Source organism: Mesocricetus auratus, unplaced genomic scaffold (assembly GCF_017639785.1).
Source record: "Mesocricetus auratus isolate SY011 unplaced genomic scaffold, BCM_Maur_2.0 Super-Scaffold_100691, whole genome shotgun sequence".
Taxonomy (NCBI): Eukaryota; Metazoa; Chordata; class Mammalia; order Rodentia; family Cricetidae; genus Mesocricetus; species Mesocricetus auratus.
Window position 1 is genome coordinate 25,191,359 of NW_024429267.1, and position 13,353 is coordinate 25,204,711.

General features: G+C 39.3%; 1 protein-coding gene across 2 annotated transcripts in view; it reads right to left on the reverse strand.

Annotated features, from left to right (window-relative positions):
- Ube3d (ubiquitin protein ligase E3D) overlaps nt 1–13,353 on the reverse strand; it is a 134,477-nt gene that overhangs the window by 101,074 nt on the left and 20,050 nt on the right. For both annotated transcript variants that reach the window (XM_013116073.3, XM_021229324.2), the window contains exons 4-5: nt 11,303–11,471; nt 5,032–5,101 (exon numbers count right to left, since the gene is read on the reverse strand). In XM_013116073.3, the coding sequence (XP_012971527.1) occupies nt 5,032–5,101; nt 11,303–11,471 (239 nt within the window). The remainder of the gene's footprint in view (nt 1–5,031; nt 5,102–11,302; nt 11,472–13,353) is intronic.

A 13,353-nucleotide genomic window follows, 5' to 3' on the forward strand; every position in this document is an offset into this window, starting at 1 on the left:
CAGAATAAAGTAAAAAGTATAATCAATAAAAACATGCAATGATGATTGTACATTATTATGTATCTAAAAGCATGAACATACATTTTCCTTCATTTCTGTCGATTCCACCTTACTATTGTGAAGTCTTATTATCGCACATAGAACTGAATCATTTACTGTCACACTGTGACCCTTTAGGTCCCCGCTGGTGGTAATTATTAATTCCAGAGCCCCTGCGCTGGTTCCATGCAGTAGGCACTCATTTGCTGTCACCCACATCCAACCACCCGCTATATCAATCTTATGTGAGCTTTCTGGGGTCACTATCTTCCATCTGGGTACAGGTGGAATTCCTCTTAGTAGGCAGTAGCTAGCGGTTTATTATCCTGCTCTGTTTGTGTCTTTGGTGAGGGGACTTTGAGTTGCTACAAAGTCCTGGGGTTAACAGTCGTTTCTTTGTGCACACTGACAATGCCATCCCCTCTCTACAAATTTCCATTACTGCTGTTTCTTTGAAGGTGATCTGTCATTTTTTCCCTTGGTTGCTTTTAAGATTTTTTTTCGTTGCTTTTCATTCTGCAGCCATTACTTTGATGCACCGAGACACAGATTTCCTTTTACTTATCTTACTTTGGCCTCACCGAATTGGAATTCATTGTGCCTCTTGAATCTGTAGATTGCTCTTCGTCGCTTCTTAGAATCCTCAGCAACAATTTGTTCGAGCACAGCCCATGCTGCATCTTTTCCTCTTTTCACAAAGATGTATAATTAAACACACAGTGGATTGCCTGGTTCTATATCTGTCTATACCCCACACACTACCTTTTTGCTGCAGTGTGCAGGGTTAAAGATTCTTCTCATCTTTCTTCTGTTTATTAATTCTTGATTTAACTTATATCTAGTCTGCTGTCAACGGCTCTCTAAACTGCTAGCTTCAATTATAAAGCAGTGCAGTCACAGAGATTCTATCATGGAGCTTTTCCAAACACACTATTACATTCGTTTTGTGTCCAGCCATCTTCAGATCAGTCTTCTACACTGTTAAATATACCAAGCATGTTTTACAGTTTGTATATGATAGTACGATTCCAATAAGAAGTCTGTTTTAACTGCAAGCTCTCGGTGATAGCTCCTGGTAAAGTTGTAATGAATTAATGAATAAAAAAAAGTGTCCACACAGGCTCACTGTTGAAGGCCCAGCTGCTGGCACTATTTTAAGAAATTATGGCTAGTCTAGGAGGTGAGCCCTAGCTAGAGTAAGTAGTTTAGCAGGGTGGTCCTGAGGGGGGGATGGAGGGAGGGACGGGGGGGTGTCTGTGTCCTATCCCAGCCCCAAGTCCCACTATTGGTTATGAGCTGAGCAGCCTCTACCACGCAAACCCACTACGATGTCCTTCTGTCTCTTTACAGGTCCAGACGCAGCAGAGACAAGGAGTAAAAGGTCTAAAACCAGGAGGAAAAATAAATTCTGTCCCTTTAAGTTCTTTGCTGGTATTTTGATCACAGCTATGGAAAACCAGGACATGGGGGTGGGGGCGGGGGTCAGCTTCAGTTGTATAACAAACTTTGTATTTGAAAATTTACATGTAAGAATTTGTCTTTGAAGGAAAGGTTTCCTTCCAAAGGTGAAAGAAGTCTGACTTTGATAGCATATAGTGATAGTTCTAATCCCAGGCAGACTATGTTAATTTAAATGGCTGAAGTTCCCACAGTGGCTAAGGCTGACACCTACTGCGACTAGCCCAGCTCTCCTTTTGCTCACCTTGATGGGGGGTGGGGGTACAGCGTTCAGAAGCTTGGCTTTTTGTGGAGACAATGTTCTCTGTTCTGTATAGTCTTCATTTCTATTTGTGTGAGGCTGGCACCTTGCAGGGGAGGTGTGCCTGGAATTCTGGACTGACTTTGCTTCTGTGGTAATTTCCCCATATACATCTCATTTCCCATACTCTTCATTCCTTCCTGTTTTTCCAGACACTCTCCTGGCATCTTCCACTTCAGCCTGAAGAACTTCTATTGGGATTTTCTGTAGAGCAGGTATGCTTATAGTACTTTATTTTTATGTATTTACCTAGAAACAGTTCTAACTTCTCTTTAATTGATTTTTGCAGGATGCAGTACTATTGGGTGATAGGTCTTTCTGACAGCACTTTGTGAGTCTACTCTGATGCCACTTGGAGGTCACCATATTCCCAGACAGTTGTGTTATGAAGTCCCTGAGTGTGCTTGGTTTCCCTCTGCTCTTTGATCCCTTCCCCCTCGCTGCCTTCTGGCAGTTTTATACCACCTGGCGTTCACTAAAATCCTTCTCCTAAAAATCACTGTCATCCACCAAACTTCTCCCAGATTTCAATCAGCTTTTTCAAACTTGTTTTATTATCTCTTCTTTTCTCTATTCTGAGACTCCATTTATATGTGTGTTGAACACTTGATACTGTCCCATAAGTTTGAGCTTCTGTTGAGATGTTCCAGTTATTTCTCCTCTGTGCCCTTTGGTTTCACTATTTTTATTAATCTAAAATTTCAATATTTTTTCAAATCTTCTCTCATCTCAAATCTGTGTTTTCAATCATCTAGTATTGTTTTCTTTTCAGATATTATTATAATTTTCAATTCTAAATTTACCTATTTGTTTTTCTGTGGAATCTGGTTTGTTTTTGGTTTTTTTGTTTTTTGTTTTTTTTTGGTTTTCTTTTTTGTTTGTTTGTTTTTAGAGACAAGATTTCTCTGTATTGTTTTGGAAACTGTCCTGGAACTCGATCTGTAGACCAGGCTGGCCGAGAACTCACAGAGATCTTCCTGCCTCTGCCTCCCCAGTGCTGGGATTAAAGGCATGCACCACCAACGCCCGGCTTTCTGTGGAATTTAATATTTGCAATTATTCAAAGATTTTTTCTTTTAATTCTTTATTTATTGTTGTAGTTTTTTCAACAGATTAGCTTCCTAATCTATGCACTTATTCAGCAACTGTGTGTAAAGCCTTATCTTTCTTGAGTATACATTACTCTTTTTCTGTTTTGAAAATCTAATAATTTTGGACCATTGCAAGACACTGCATGTAATACACTGTATCAACTATGGATTTTTGTTTTGATCTTGGTTTATTCATATAGTAGCCAGTTAATTGGCTTGAACTTACACTGTGGAACAAGTCTACTATATGTCTACAGTGTAGTCACTAACTCTACTCAGTTCCTTAGAAAAAGTTTTACATTTATCTTTAAAGAGTTTTGAAATTGTCAGAGGACAATACATGGTTTTCATTCTGTTCTACCACCATGTGTATTAAAGGAAGTCAAACTTAGGTTGTCAGGCTTGGGATGTCCACTGAAGAACATCTTGCCAGCCACTTGTTCAGTTTTACATTGTTCATTCCAGCTTCCCGAATGAAGAGTATTTACTGCACTTGCTTAGGTTAAGCCCCCAACAACTATCTAGGGGAAAGGTTCTGCTCAAGTATTGAAAGCCAGTAATGTTTTTACAAAAATTGCCTTCTGTGACATGCAAGTCACCAAAGGAGGAAAATAACCGACAGTCCTACCCACCTATGACACCTATGAACCACAACCAGCCTGGCACAATAACCCTAAAGATAAAGTACCTTGGTGGTAACCAACATCTTTTCATATAGGACCCACTCAACAAGGTACTAGAAACCTAGTCAACTACCCAGGGCTGGTGAAGTCACAGTTATTCGAGGAGAATTTACAACTAGCATAAGCCCTGCATTAATTCTAGTATTTGTTCTTATGCCCATAGATAAGTATAGTACTCACACATCATCAAGGAAACGTCTCTTTGAATATCTTAATTTTTTAGAAATTACATAAAGGGGTTGTTTTCATGCTCAGGGAAAGAGGTGGAAAGGGATAATATTCTTACTGACATCTTTACAGTGCATGTTTCTTTTCCTGCTTACTCAGAAAAAGAAACTACTAATAAGATTCCAAAGATTAAAACAAACAAACATACAAAAACCACTCTCTGCCTTCCCTTAAGTGCATAGCTTGAATTAAATCTTCTAATTAATCATATTAAAAGTGATGATTCATTACCCATGAAAACACAGCATGTTGTTGCTCTTTAGACATTTTAAACTGTATCTTTAAAGATCTTTAATTATTGTATTTTAAAGTAGTATACTGGAGAGTTTGAAGAAAGGGTAATACCACTGACAAAAAGAATAAGACACAAAGCTATGGTTCAGTGGGTGAGGGCACTTCCAGGCAAGTTAGGCAACCTGATTTTTGACCCCTGGAAATTGTGTAAAGGTGGAATGAGAGAACTAACTCCACAATGCTGACCTCTGACCTCCACATTCCTTTATGCAGATGCACACACGAATACTATTTTTTAAGTTAAAAAAAGAGAGAGAGGCTGGAGGGATGGCTCAGTGGTTAAAAGTGCTTGCTCGTCTTGAAGAGGACCCAGGTTCAACTCCAGCACCCACATCGTGGCTCACAACCATCTGAAACTCCAGTCTCAGGAAATCAGATGTCTTTCTTTGACTTCTACAAGCACTAGGCACTCATGTGATTTACATGCATGCTTGCAGACAAAATACTCATGCATGCAAAATAAAATTTAAAAGTCTTTATGAAAATTAAATAAAGAATAAGGAACAAAGTACAAAACCCAGAATGCATTTTCTAGTATGTCAACAAGGCCCCTTCTACTTCCAATGATAAAGCAGATGGCAGCTTTTGACTTCTCCATCTCCTGGTATTAACTCTTTTGACAGAAGAATTGTGTGAAGAAAAAGGTTCCAACCTTCCTTAGGTTGGACCTAAGTACAAACTCTATACTGATGCTTTACAAAGAGGACATGAAACACTGAGGACAACCCATGGCTTCTCACTGCTAACTAGCACTTGCAAGGTCAGAAAGCACAGACTCATTGGCATACTGGGTGAAACGTTAGGTGGTTTCTTTCTTTAAACCATGCATTCTATCAAGTAAATTAATTATGACTCTTTCCTATATATTGACTATAAAATCTGTTTTGTTTTTAAGTAAGAGGGCAGTCATTTCAGCCCTGCATTATGAAATTCCTACCTGATGATATGGTCTCTCCCAACACTACCTTGCAACGCTTACAAATGACTTTGGTATTTGCTTTTGGTTCCTGTAGAGGAGAAAAAATGTCATTTAAATGTCATTCAACTTTTTTTTAAAAGGAATATATAATTTTAACATAATCCCCAGGGTATACATTGAACTTTACATTCCACTCTGCCCTCAAGTCAATACTAGGAATACATTTAGCTTGTATGCATAATTCACATGCACAGACATCATTTTTCTCCTGTCCAAAGACAGGATAATACATAGATTGACTTTTACAAACTTAGCCACTTCTTGATAATCCAAACATTGCCAAATAATCTGAACAAGAAACACTTCATATTTTCTGAAGAACAGGCAGGGTGGGTGACAGGGGCAATGGTAGATGACTTACCCTAACTCACAGTGTACGGAATACAGAAGGATTGGAGCTCTAACTCATACATGGACTCGAAGGCCAGTGCAATTTATGTAAAAGCAACCTACCAGTCATAGCCACTCATAATTCAGAAGTTAAAAATACCTAACTTGTTCATGTAACTCTATTTTTTTCCATTTAAGATATGCACTGTAACTGGAGAGATGGGTAGTGAAACAAGTCCCTGAAACATTCTCAGACTTCAAAACTCCAAGTTCAGTAGGCTATTGCCTGAATGCTGGCATTCACCCAATCATTAAAGAGTGCACTTTTTGGACCCACAGTAATTCCTCATCAAAGCTACACAATGTTCTTTATGCACATACAGATCACGATGTAGTTGATGTCATAAAAACATGGGCAAAGGAAGCTGGGCATGGTGCTATATACCTATAATCCCAGCATTTATGAAGCTGAGTCAGGAGAATTGCAAGTTCACGGTGTGCCTGCGCTATATACATAGCAAGTTCTAATCTACCTTGGGTAAAACAGTGAAACCTTGAGTTAAAATAATATTTAACCTAAAAAGAGGAGGAGGGGCTGGAGAGATAGCTCAGTGGTGAAGAGCACTGGTTGTCCTTCCAGAGGACCTCAGTTTGATTCCCAGCATCCACACGGCAGTGTACAACTGTCTGTAATTTCCATCCCAGGGAATGGAAATTCCATCCCAGTGCCCACCTCTGACCTCCATGGGTAGAAATTCAGCGACTTTCTGCCTTGGTGAAATTTCTAGAAGTCCAGAGTGTGGAACATGCAGAAATATTCCTTCAAAGATAAAGGGTAAGTCACTTTGCCTGTACCCTCCCATTGCCAAGAAAGAAGCCCAATGCTTAGTGAGCCTATTTAGATTCTGGAGACAGCACATCCCTGACTTGGATTTGTTACTCCGGCCCACATACTAAATACTCAAAAGCTGCTAGCTTTGAGTAGGGCCTAAAACAGGAGAAGGATCTTTTACAATCCAGGCTACTGTGCAGGCTGTTCTACCATCTGGTGATCCAGCAGACCCAAGGGTACCTGAGGTGCCAGTGGAAGATAGGGATGCTGTTTGGAGCCTTTAGCAGGCCTGATAGGTACATCACAGAAGGGATCTATGGGACTTTGGAGAAAGGGTCTACCATCATCTACAAACGACTATTCTCCTTTTGAGAGACAGTTCTTCTTGGCCTGCTATGTGGCCTTAGGGGGAATAGAACATTTGACTATGTGACAACAAGATACCATGTGACCTGAGCTACCCATCATGAGCTGAGTATTATTTGACATACCAAGTCATAAAGTAGGTTGTGCACAGCTGCAATCCTTTATCAAATGGATTTGGTATATACTTGGTTGGGACCTGTCAGGTCCTGAAGGCAAAAGTGAGTTGCATGAAAAACATAAAAAATGAATACATGTCTTTGGGGCTGGAAAGATGTCTCAGTGATTCAGAGTACTGGTTCCTATTCCAGAGGACCTGGGTTTAATTCTCAGCACCCACATGGTGGCTAATAAACATCCATAACACCAGGTTCAGGAAATCTGTCGCCCTCTTCTGGCCTACACTATGAATTACACTCACTGGTTGAGCAGACATACACACAGGCAAGCAAGCATCCATACACATAAAATTAAAATGAAGGGAAAATGTAATAATAAAAAATACATGTTTTACTTTAGTTGAATGTTAGTCAAAAACAACTGTGCAACTCCTAGTGGGGTCTTTAGGACTTGGTTCTTCACCCACCTTTGAATCTACTATTAGTAGAAACTCACAAATGCCCAGGGCCTGTTCTCCTCAGGGACTTCTGAAATGAGTGTTTTCATACTTCAATAACTCGAAAATCTACCCTGGTTTCCTCTAGCTTTGGGATGTACACAGCTCCTCTGATCTTTCTCTACAAGTCTCAGTTGAGGGAACTACCAAATATGAGATCTTCAAGCCTGGTCACGTTGGCTCCGGCACTAACCAGGCACAGTCCCTAAGCAAGGCCCACAGGTGGCACCACGTCCAGCCATTAACATCCTTAAATCTGGCACATCACGGACAGCAGGTGCAGAGCCTCACCACAGCAGGTGACTGGACAAAGTCATCCCCATCGGAAGCAACAGACCACCAAGGGAAGGGCCAAACTGCTTATGCCCAGGAAGGAGAGAACTTGTAAGACAGACGACTCAGTCATAAAGGTCAAGATCTCCAGGTTCAGGCTAACTGTAAAAACAGCCATCCAGCCTCAAATTTGGTATTGAAGCTGTCTTTTTAAAGGATGCCATTTTATACAACTTGAATTTGAAATGAAGGGTTTTACTGGAATAGCAAAGCCAGAAATGATCTTGTTCTACTCAGACCAGAAAAATAAATGGTGGCTCTGGGGTGTGTGTGTGTGTGTGTGTGTGTGTGTGTGTGTGTGTGTGTGTGTGTATGTGTGCGCGTGTGTATATGTGTGCATGTATATTCTGTGCATGTGTGCATATGTGTGAATGTGTGCATATGTGTGCATATGTTTATGTGTGCATGTATGTGTGTGCATTTTCATGTGTGTACTGTGCATGTGTATATATATATATGTTCATGTGTGTATGTATGCATGTGTATGCATATATGTATATGTGCATGTGTGTGTGTGTGTGTTGGGGGTATCACATTTCAATTGTAATTGGTCATGTCACTTTTTCTTCTCTGTCTGTCTTTCTGTCCTCTCTCTCTCTCTCTCTCTCTCTCTCTCTCTCACACACACACACACACACACACACACACACACCAGGTGTATGAAGGTGTTACAGACAGTTGGAAGCTGCCTGGCTTGGGTGCTGGGACCTAAACTTGGGTCATCTGCAAAAAAGTACTCTTAACCTCTGAATCATTTCTCTAACCACTGTTTTAACTTTTAACAAAATAGTAAAAGCATTGGTTTGTTTATTTGTTTTCAAAAATAAGATTATAACCTTATAAGATGTAGATAATCAGCATTTAAAAATTGATCAATAAATCATCTCAACCAAATATGTGGATTTTGCTTCAAATAAACCCACTAAAAATACTTTGATGACAATTAATAAAACTTATGTATTAACTTATTTTATTAGGTATAATAATGGTAGCTGTGGTTATTTTTTTATCCTTATTTTTAAACCTACACACATATGGAAACACATAGGGATGAAATGACACAATACTATAATTTGCTTTTAATCACATTAGCAAGAAAAAAGAAGGGGGAAGAGGAAGCATGCATGGTAATAAAGATGATCCATGTACTGTGTAGACATGAATTTTACAAAAGAAATTCCTCAAACCCATAAATTATTAACTCAGTGCCCCCCAAAAATAAAAAACAATGTTGATCTGGGTCACAATGTCCAGCCAAATTCAATTTTGCTTCTTTTAGAAAAATAAAATGAAGAGTGATTGTACTTTCTAAGTCTTGTTGTTTTGCAAGATGAGATCTTGTTATGTCACTCAGGCTAGACTTGAACTCCTGAACTCACACATCCTCCTATCTGTATCTCCAGTGTAGCTAGGACCACAGGCATAATAACTCCCATGTCCAGCTTATGTTTCCTAAATATTGAAGCATATTATGATCTTATGAAAGATTGAGGTTCATCTTTATTACCCTATTATAAGATGCAAAATATTCAGTATGTTGGGATGCCCAAAAAATAATATCAGTGATGACCAGTGAATCACAACACTGTCTACAGAAGAGGACTTTTGAAAACAAAGCACACATTGCCGCATTAATGAGGCCCAGATACAATATCATAAATCCAAGGAAGTACGGAGGAATGAAAGCATGTGAGGTTCTCTGTGCTGTTTTCAAACTCTGATCTTTTTAATTAAAATACTCCAGCATGTTAATTCTGTTTAAGAGAAGCTTCTCATAGCAAGGCATTTTTCTCTAGCTAAGCTTCAAGAAAATAATAAAACAAGTTGTATAATGAAACCACCTAACACTGTGGGAACTCTATGGAGCAAACCTCAAAGAAAGCCATAGTTGGGGACTAATTAAATCAATATATCTGAGACATGGCAGCACTGCTCAAGAGAGCTGGATTAGCCTCTTGTCCGTGATTTTATTTTCTTTTGTGTTGTTTCCATTTCTAAGGACCCTTGATAGTGTCTCGCATTCACACACACCACAAAAAAAAGAAAAAATGCTCCCAAGAGATACCATTAGGATGCTGTGTCACCATGTGACATTTCCAAATCCTGCTAGATGGCTGGACCTGGTGAGATGAGGAATAGGTTTTCAATAGCACAGAGCAGCCTTGTTCCCACTGGAGCCTTGAGAGCAGTGTTTAAGCAATCGCTCCAAATTTGTTACTATTTTGGTCACAGGCACACTCTGTCAACTGCTACAATATGCAATTAAAGTGAAACTTCCATCCAGACCAACTTGAAAACAGTCTTGTCAACAGCAGCTTCTCTAACCGTGGACACTGTAATGTCCAAATACAAGAATCTTCTTCTAATGTACAAAGTACAGGACTACCATTTGGTAGGACAAGAAATTCTTTAAAAGGACCGAATATAAACGACAACTGTAAAAGTAGAGATTATATTTTGACACAGTTAACCTAAAAGGGGAAACTAAATTTCTCCTACTTAATCCATTTCTCTTATTTAAGTTTTCTCCATTGTTTTCCCCTCACACCTTTAATACTTTGTAAGTAGGTGGCGTAATTATAAAAATAGAAAACATGACACAAAGTATCTGAATTCAGATGAAAATATGAATTTAACCCTAACTACGACATTAACCTATATTAACTTCTCATCATTCACCTGTTAAAAACACAGAACACTCAAGGACTTTACATGTCAGACAAAAGGGTTTCTTTCTATGGTGATACGAAGCACTAAGTATTTATTACTGAGAGCTATCTAGGTACCTGACACCTTCCCTTCATTTTCCACACCGTTCTTTAAGCTAGCCTGTGGTCTCCAGCTGCCGAGCCACTGCACGCTTCAGCTTTTGCTACAAAAAGCTAACTGAGCTTGAACTGGAATTTAAAACACAATGCTTCCGTTCCTGCCAGTAATAATCACTGTTGAAATAAAGGCTGTCCAGTGATGACTTTCTTGGCGTTTTAAATTATATCTTCATTGACTGGCCATCTTAGAGAGAACTCCTTACCAGGACCATACCAACACCTGCCTGCTGATTTCCTCATAAAGAGAAGTAAATGGCTTATATTTCTTTGTGGTGAGAGGAAGTTGCCTTCCACTCAAAGCAAGCCACACAGAGAGAGCATGCGATCCCGCCCTGCTGTGCACCAGGCCCACAGCTCCCACCACTCCAGGGCTCCTTGGCCTGTTCCTTTTGTTGTTGTTGTTGTTGTTATTTTGTTTTTGGTTTTTTTTTTTGTATTTTGGGTTTTTTGTTTTGTTGTTGTTGTTTCGTTTTGTTTTGTTGTTTGATGGCATTCACTTTTCCAACATCAGCGAACACCTAGATGGTAGGCAAACACAGTAAGATACCTGGGTCTAATTGTGAAATAGATATCCTGGGCTAACACTCCTATGCTTCCACTGAGATTTTTGAGATTAAAGTGCACAGATCAGAGTTTGGCCTGAAAGCAGGGCAATATGTGTGCAAACTGGTGACACTCCCAAATCCATGCGCGAATAAATTTCCTGTTCCTCCAGACCCTCATGGCTGCTTGAGTTTAAAACCTTTCCTCGATCCAAAGAGTTGGAGAACAGAAGCCATTAAAAACAATAAACTGGGCCTTTTAGAACAATCTCTTCAACAAACCTTGAATTAAAAGCAGGGCAATTGATATCTAAATCAACCTCTAAGTTAGCATGCATTTTGTGAAGATATGTTTACCAATTTAAGACTTCAGTTCAACCCTTACCTGTTCCAAATCACTTCTCAAATTCACTAAGAAGAAAGTGTCCCCAATAAAACAGTCATTTTCTCGTGGATGTAGAGGCTTATTAGCAAAGGGGTCAGGATGACAGCACCACTCTCCAACCAGAGCGCCCCAGTTCTCACTCGGCAGTGGGAGCACCCTGAGGAGCTTCCTAGTGGAAAGAGGGAAACAGTATTTTTTTCCCACTGTACAAAATGCAATGTTTTTTTTAATTAAATCAGCGTGAAAGAAGAAAGAAGCTCATTAGCCACATGCTTCCAGTGTCAATTTTCCTCCAATTATGAAAGTAATATATGCTCATTATAGACAATGTTTTACAAACTGCAAAGAGGCATGAAGGAGGCAGAAGTCTCCCTTTGCTCACTCTTCCCAAATCAGCTGGTGTAACATGACAGACTTTTCATTGCCATCCTTCCCATGGACACGGTGCACACACAGGGGCTGCCTTACCCTGAGGAGACACAGTGCACAGAGGGGAGGCTATGTATGACCTGAGAAGGCAGACAGACATTGCATACTTGAAAACATGGGAGGCCTTGCCCTATGAAGACAGACAGACAGACACTGCATGCATGCACACAGGGGAGGCCTTGCCCTGAGAAGACACAAACAGACTTTGTTTTCATTTTCTTCAAAACATCCTAATGCCCAGTGACTCTATAAAAGTCTGTGGGAATGTCAAATCTTTCTGGTTCATTCCCTCACTGTCAGATATTTAATTTTGAGTTCTTAATCAATATCTCTTGAGATGAATATTCCTGTTGGAAGATTTATGTAGAAATCTGATTATTTCTTGGGGGGGAAAGATCTGGTAAGCAGGTGAGCTTCTTCCCACATAGGGCTAACCTCATCTTAATTAAACAGTCTTCTTTCTATCTTCACCCAAGGAACGAGGTAAAAGCATATTTAATGCTGCTTTAATTAGCAACTTAAATTACTAGTAAGATAGAACTGATTTTTACATTTATTGATCACTACATTTCTTCTGGGGATGGTGATCAATAACTACTTTTTGAGATGATATCAACACACTTTTATTAATTTACAAAAATGTATTCCATAGTAAGGATATACCCTTTTACTAATAATTGTTATAAATACTTAAGAGTTATTTTCTATTTTTAATTTGGTTTATTGATATTAATTAAATGTTACTTTCTTCTGTGATTTCTTCCTCTTCTCTAATTTAATAACAAACTTTTATTTTTGAATAATTTTGATTTACAAATACATTGCAGAGATCATACACAGTCAAAGATAGCTCCTATATGCACCCCCCACCCCACCCCTTTCTCTAATTAACATTTGTTTGATTTGCCAAAGCCTCAGGTTTTATCTGGATTTCCCCAGTTTCTTCATCAAAGTCTTTTTGTTTTGTTTTGGTTTGGTTTGGTTTGGTTTGGTTTGGTTTTTTTGTTGTTTTTGTTTCTCTTTTCAATTCCAGGGTACAATAATACATGGCACATAGCACATTTAGTCATCGTGTCATCCAGGCCTCCTCTGGTCTATGACAGTTTCTAAGTGTGCATTTCTCAGCAGTCTATAAAACACCTCTTACTTGGCGCTTCTCTGATGCTGTCTCTAGATTAGTCTGGACCACAGGCTTGGGGAAAGCATTCCGGGGAAGAACAGGGACCCTTCTCATTCCAACATGTCACAGCCACTCTACATCAGCATAGCTTACTCCTGGTGATGCTACCATTGATCTTTCGCTTAAGGTGATATCTACTGCTTCTCTTACTAGTAAAATACAAGTAAAATAATGTGTATTGAGAAGATCAGAGTTAAATTAAAATATTTAAGATACGATCGTGTCATTTCCATTAAAAAGACTTTTTTATTCTTTTTGAATGATTTCCCCTACCATGTTAGCCATTTTTCTTAGCTTCTCCCAATCAACTCTGAGTATCATAAAAAGGTGATGACAGACTGGAAGAGGGCACACATTTAACTTATAGCTCTACAGGACAGAGCTAGGAATAGAAGCGCTGACTCAAATGGGGCACCACTAGCATCACTTTGACTGCTGAGGT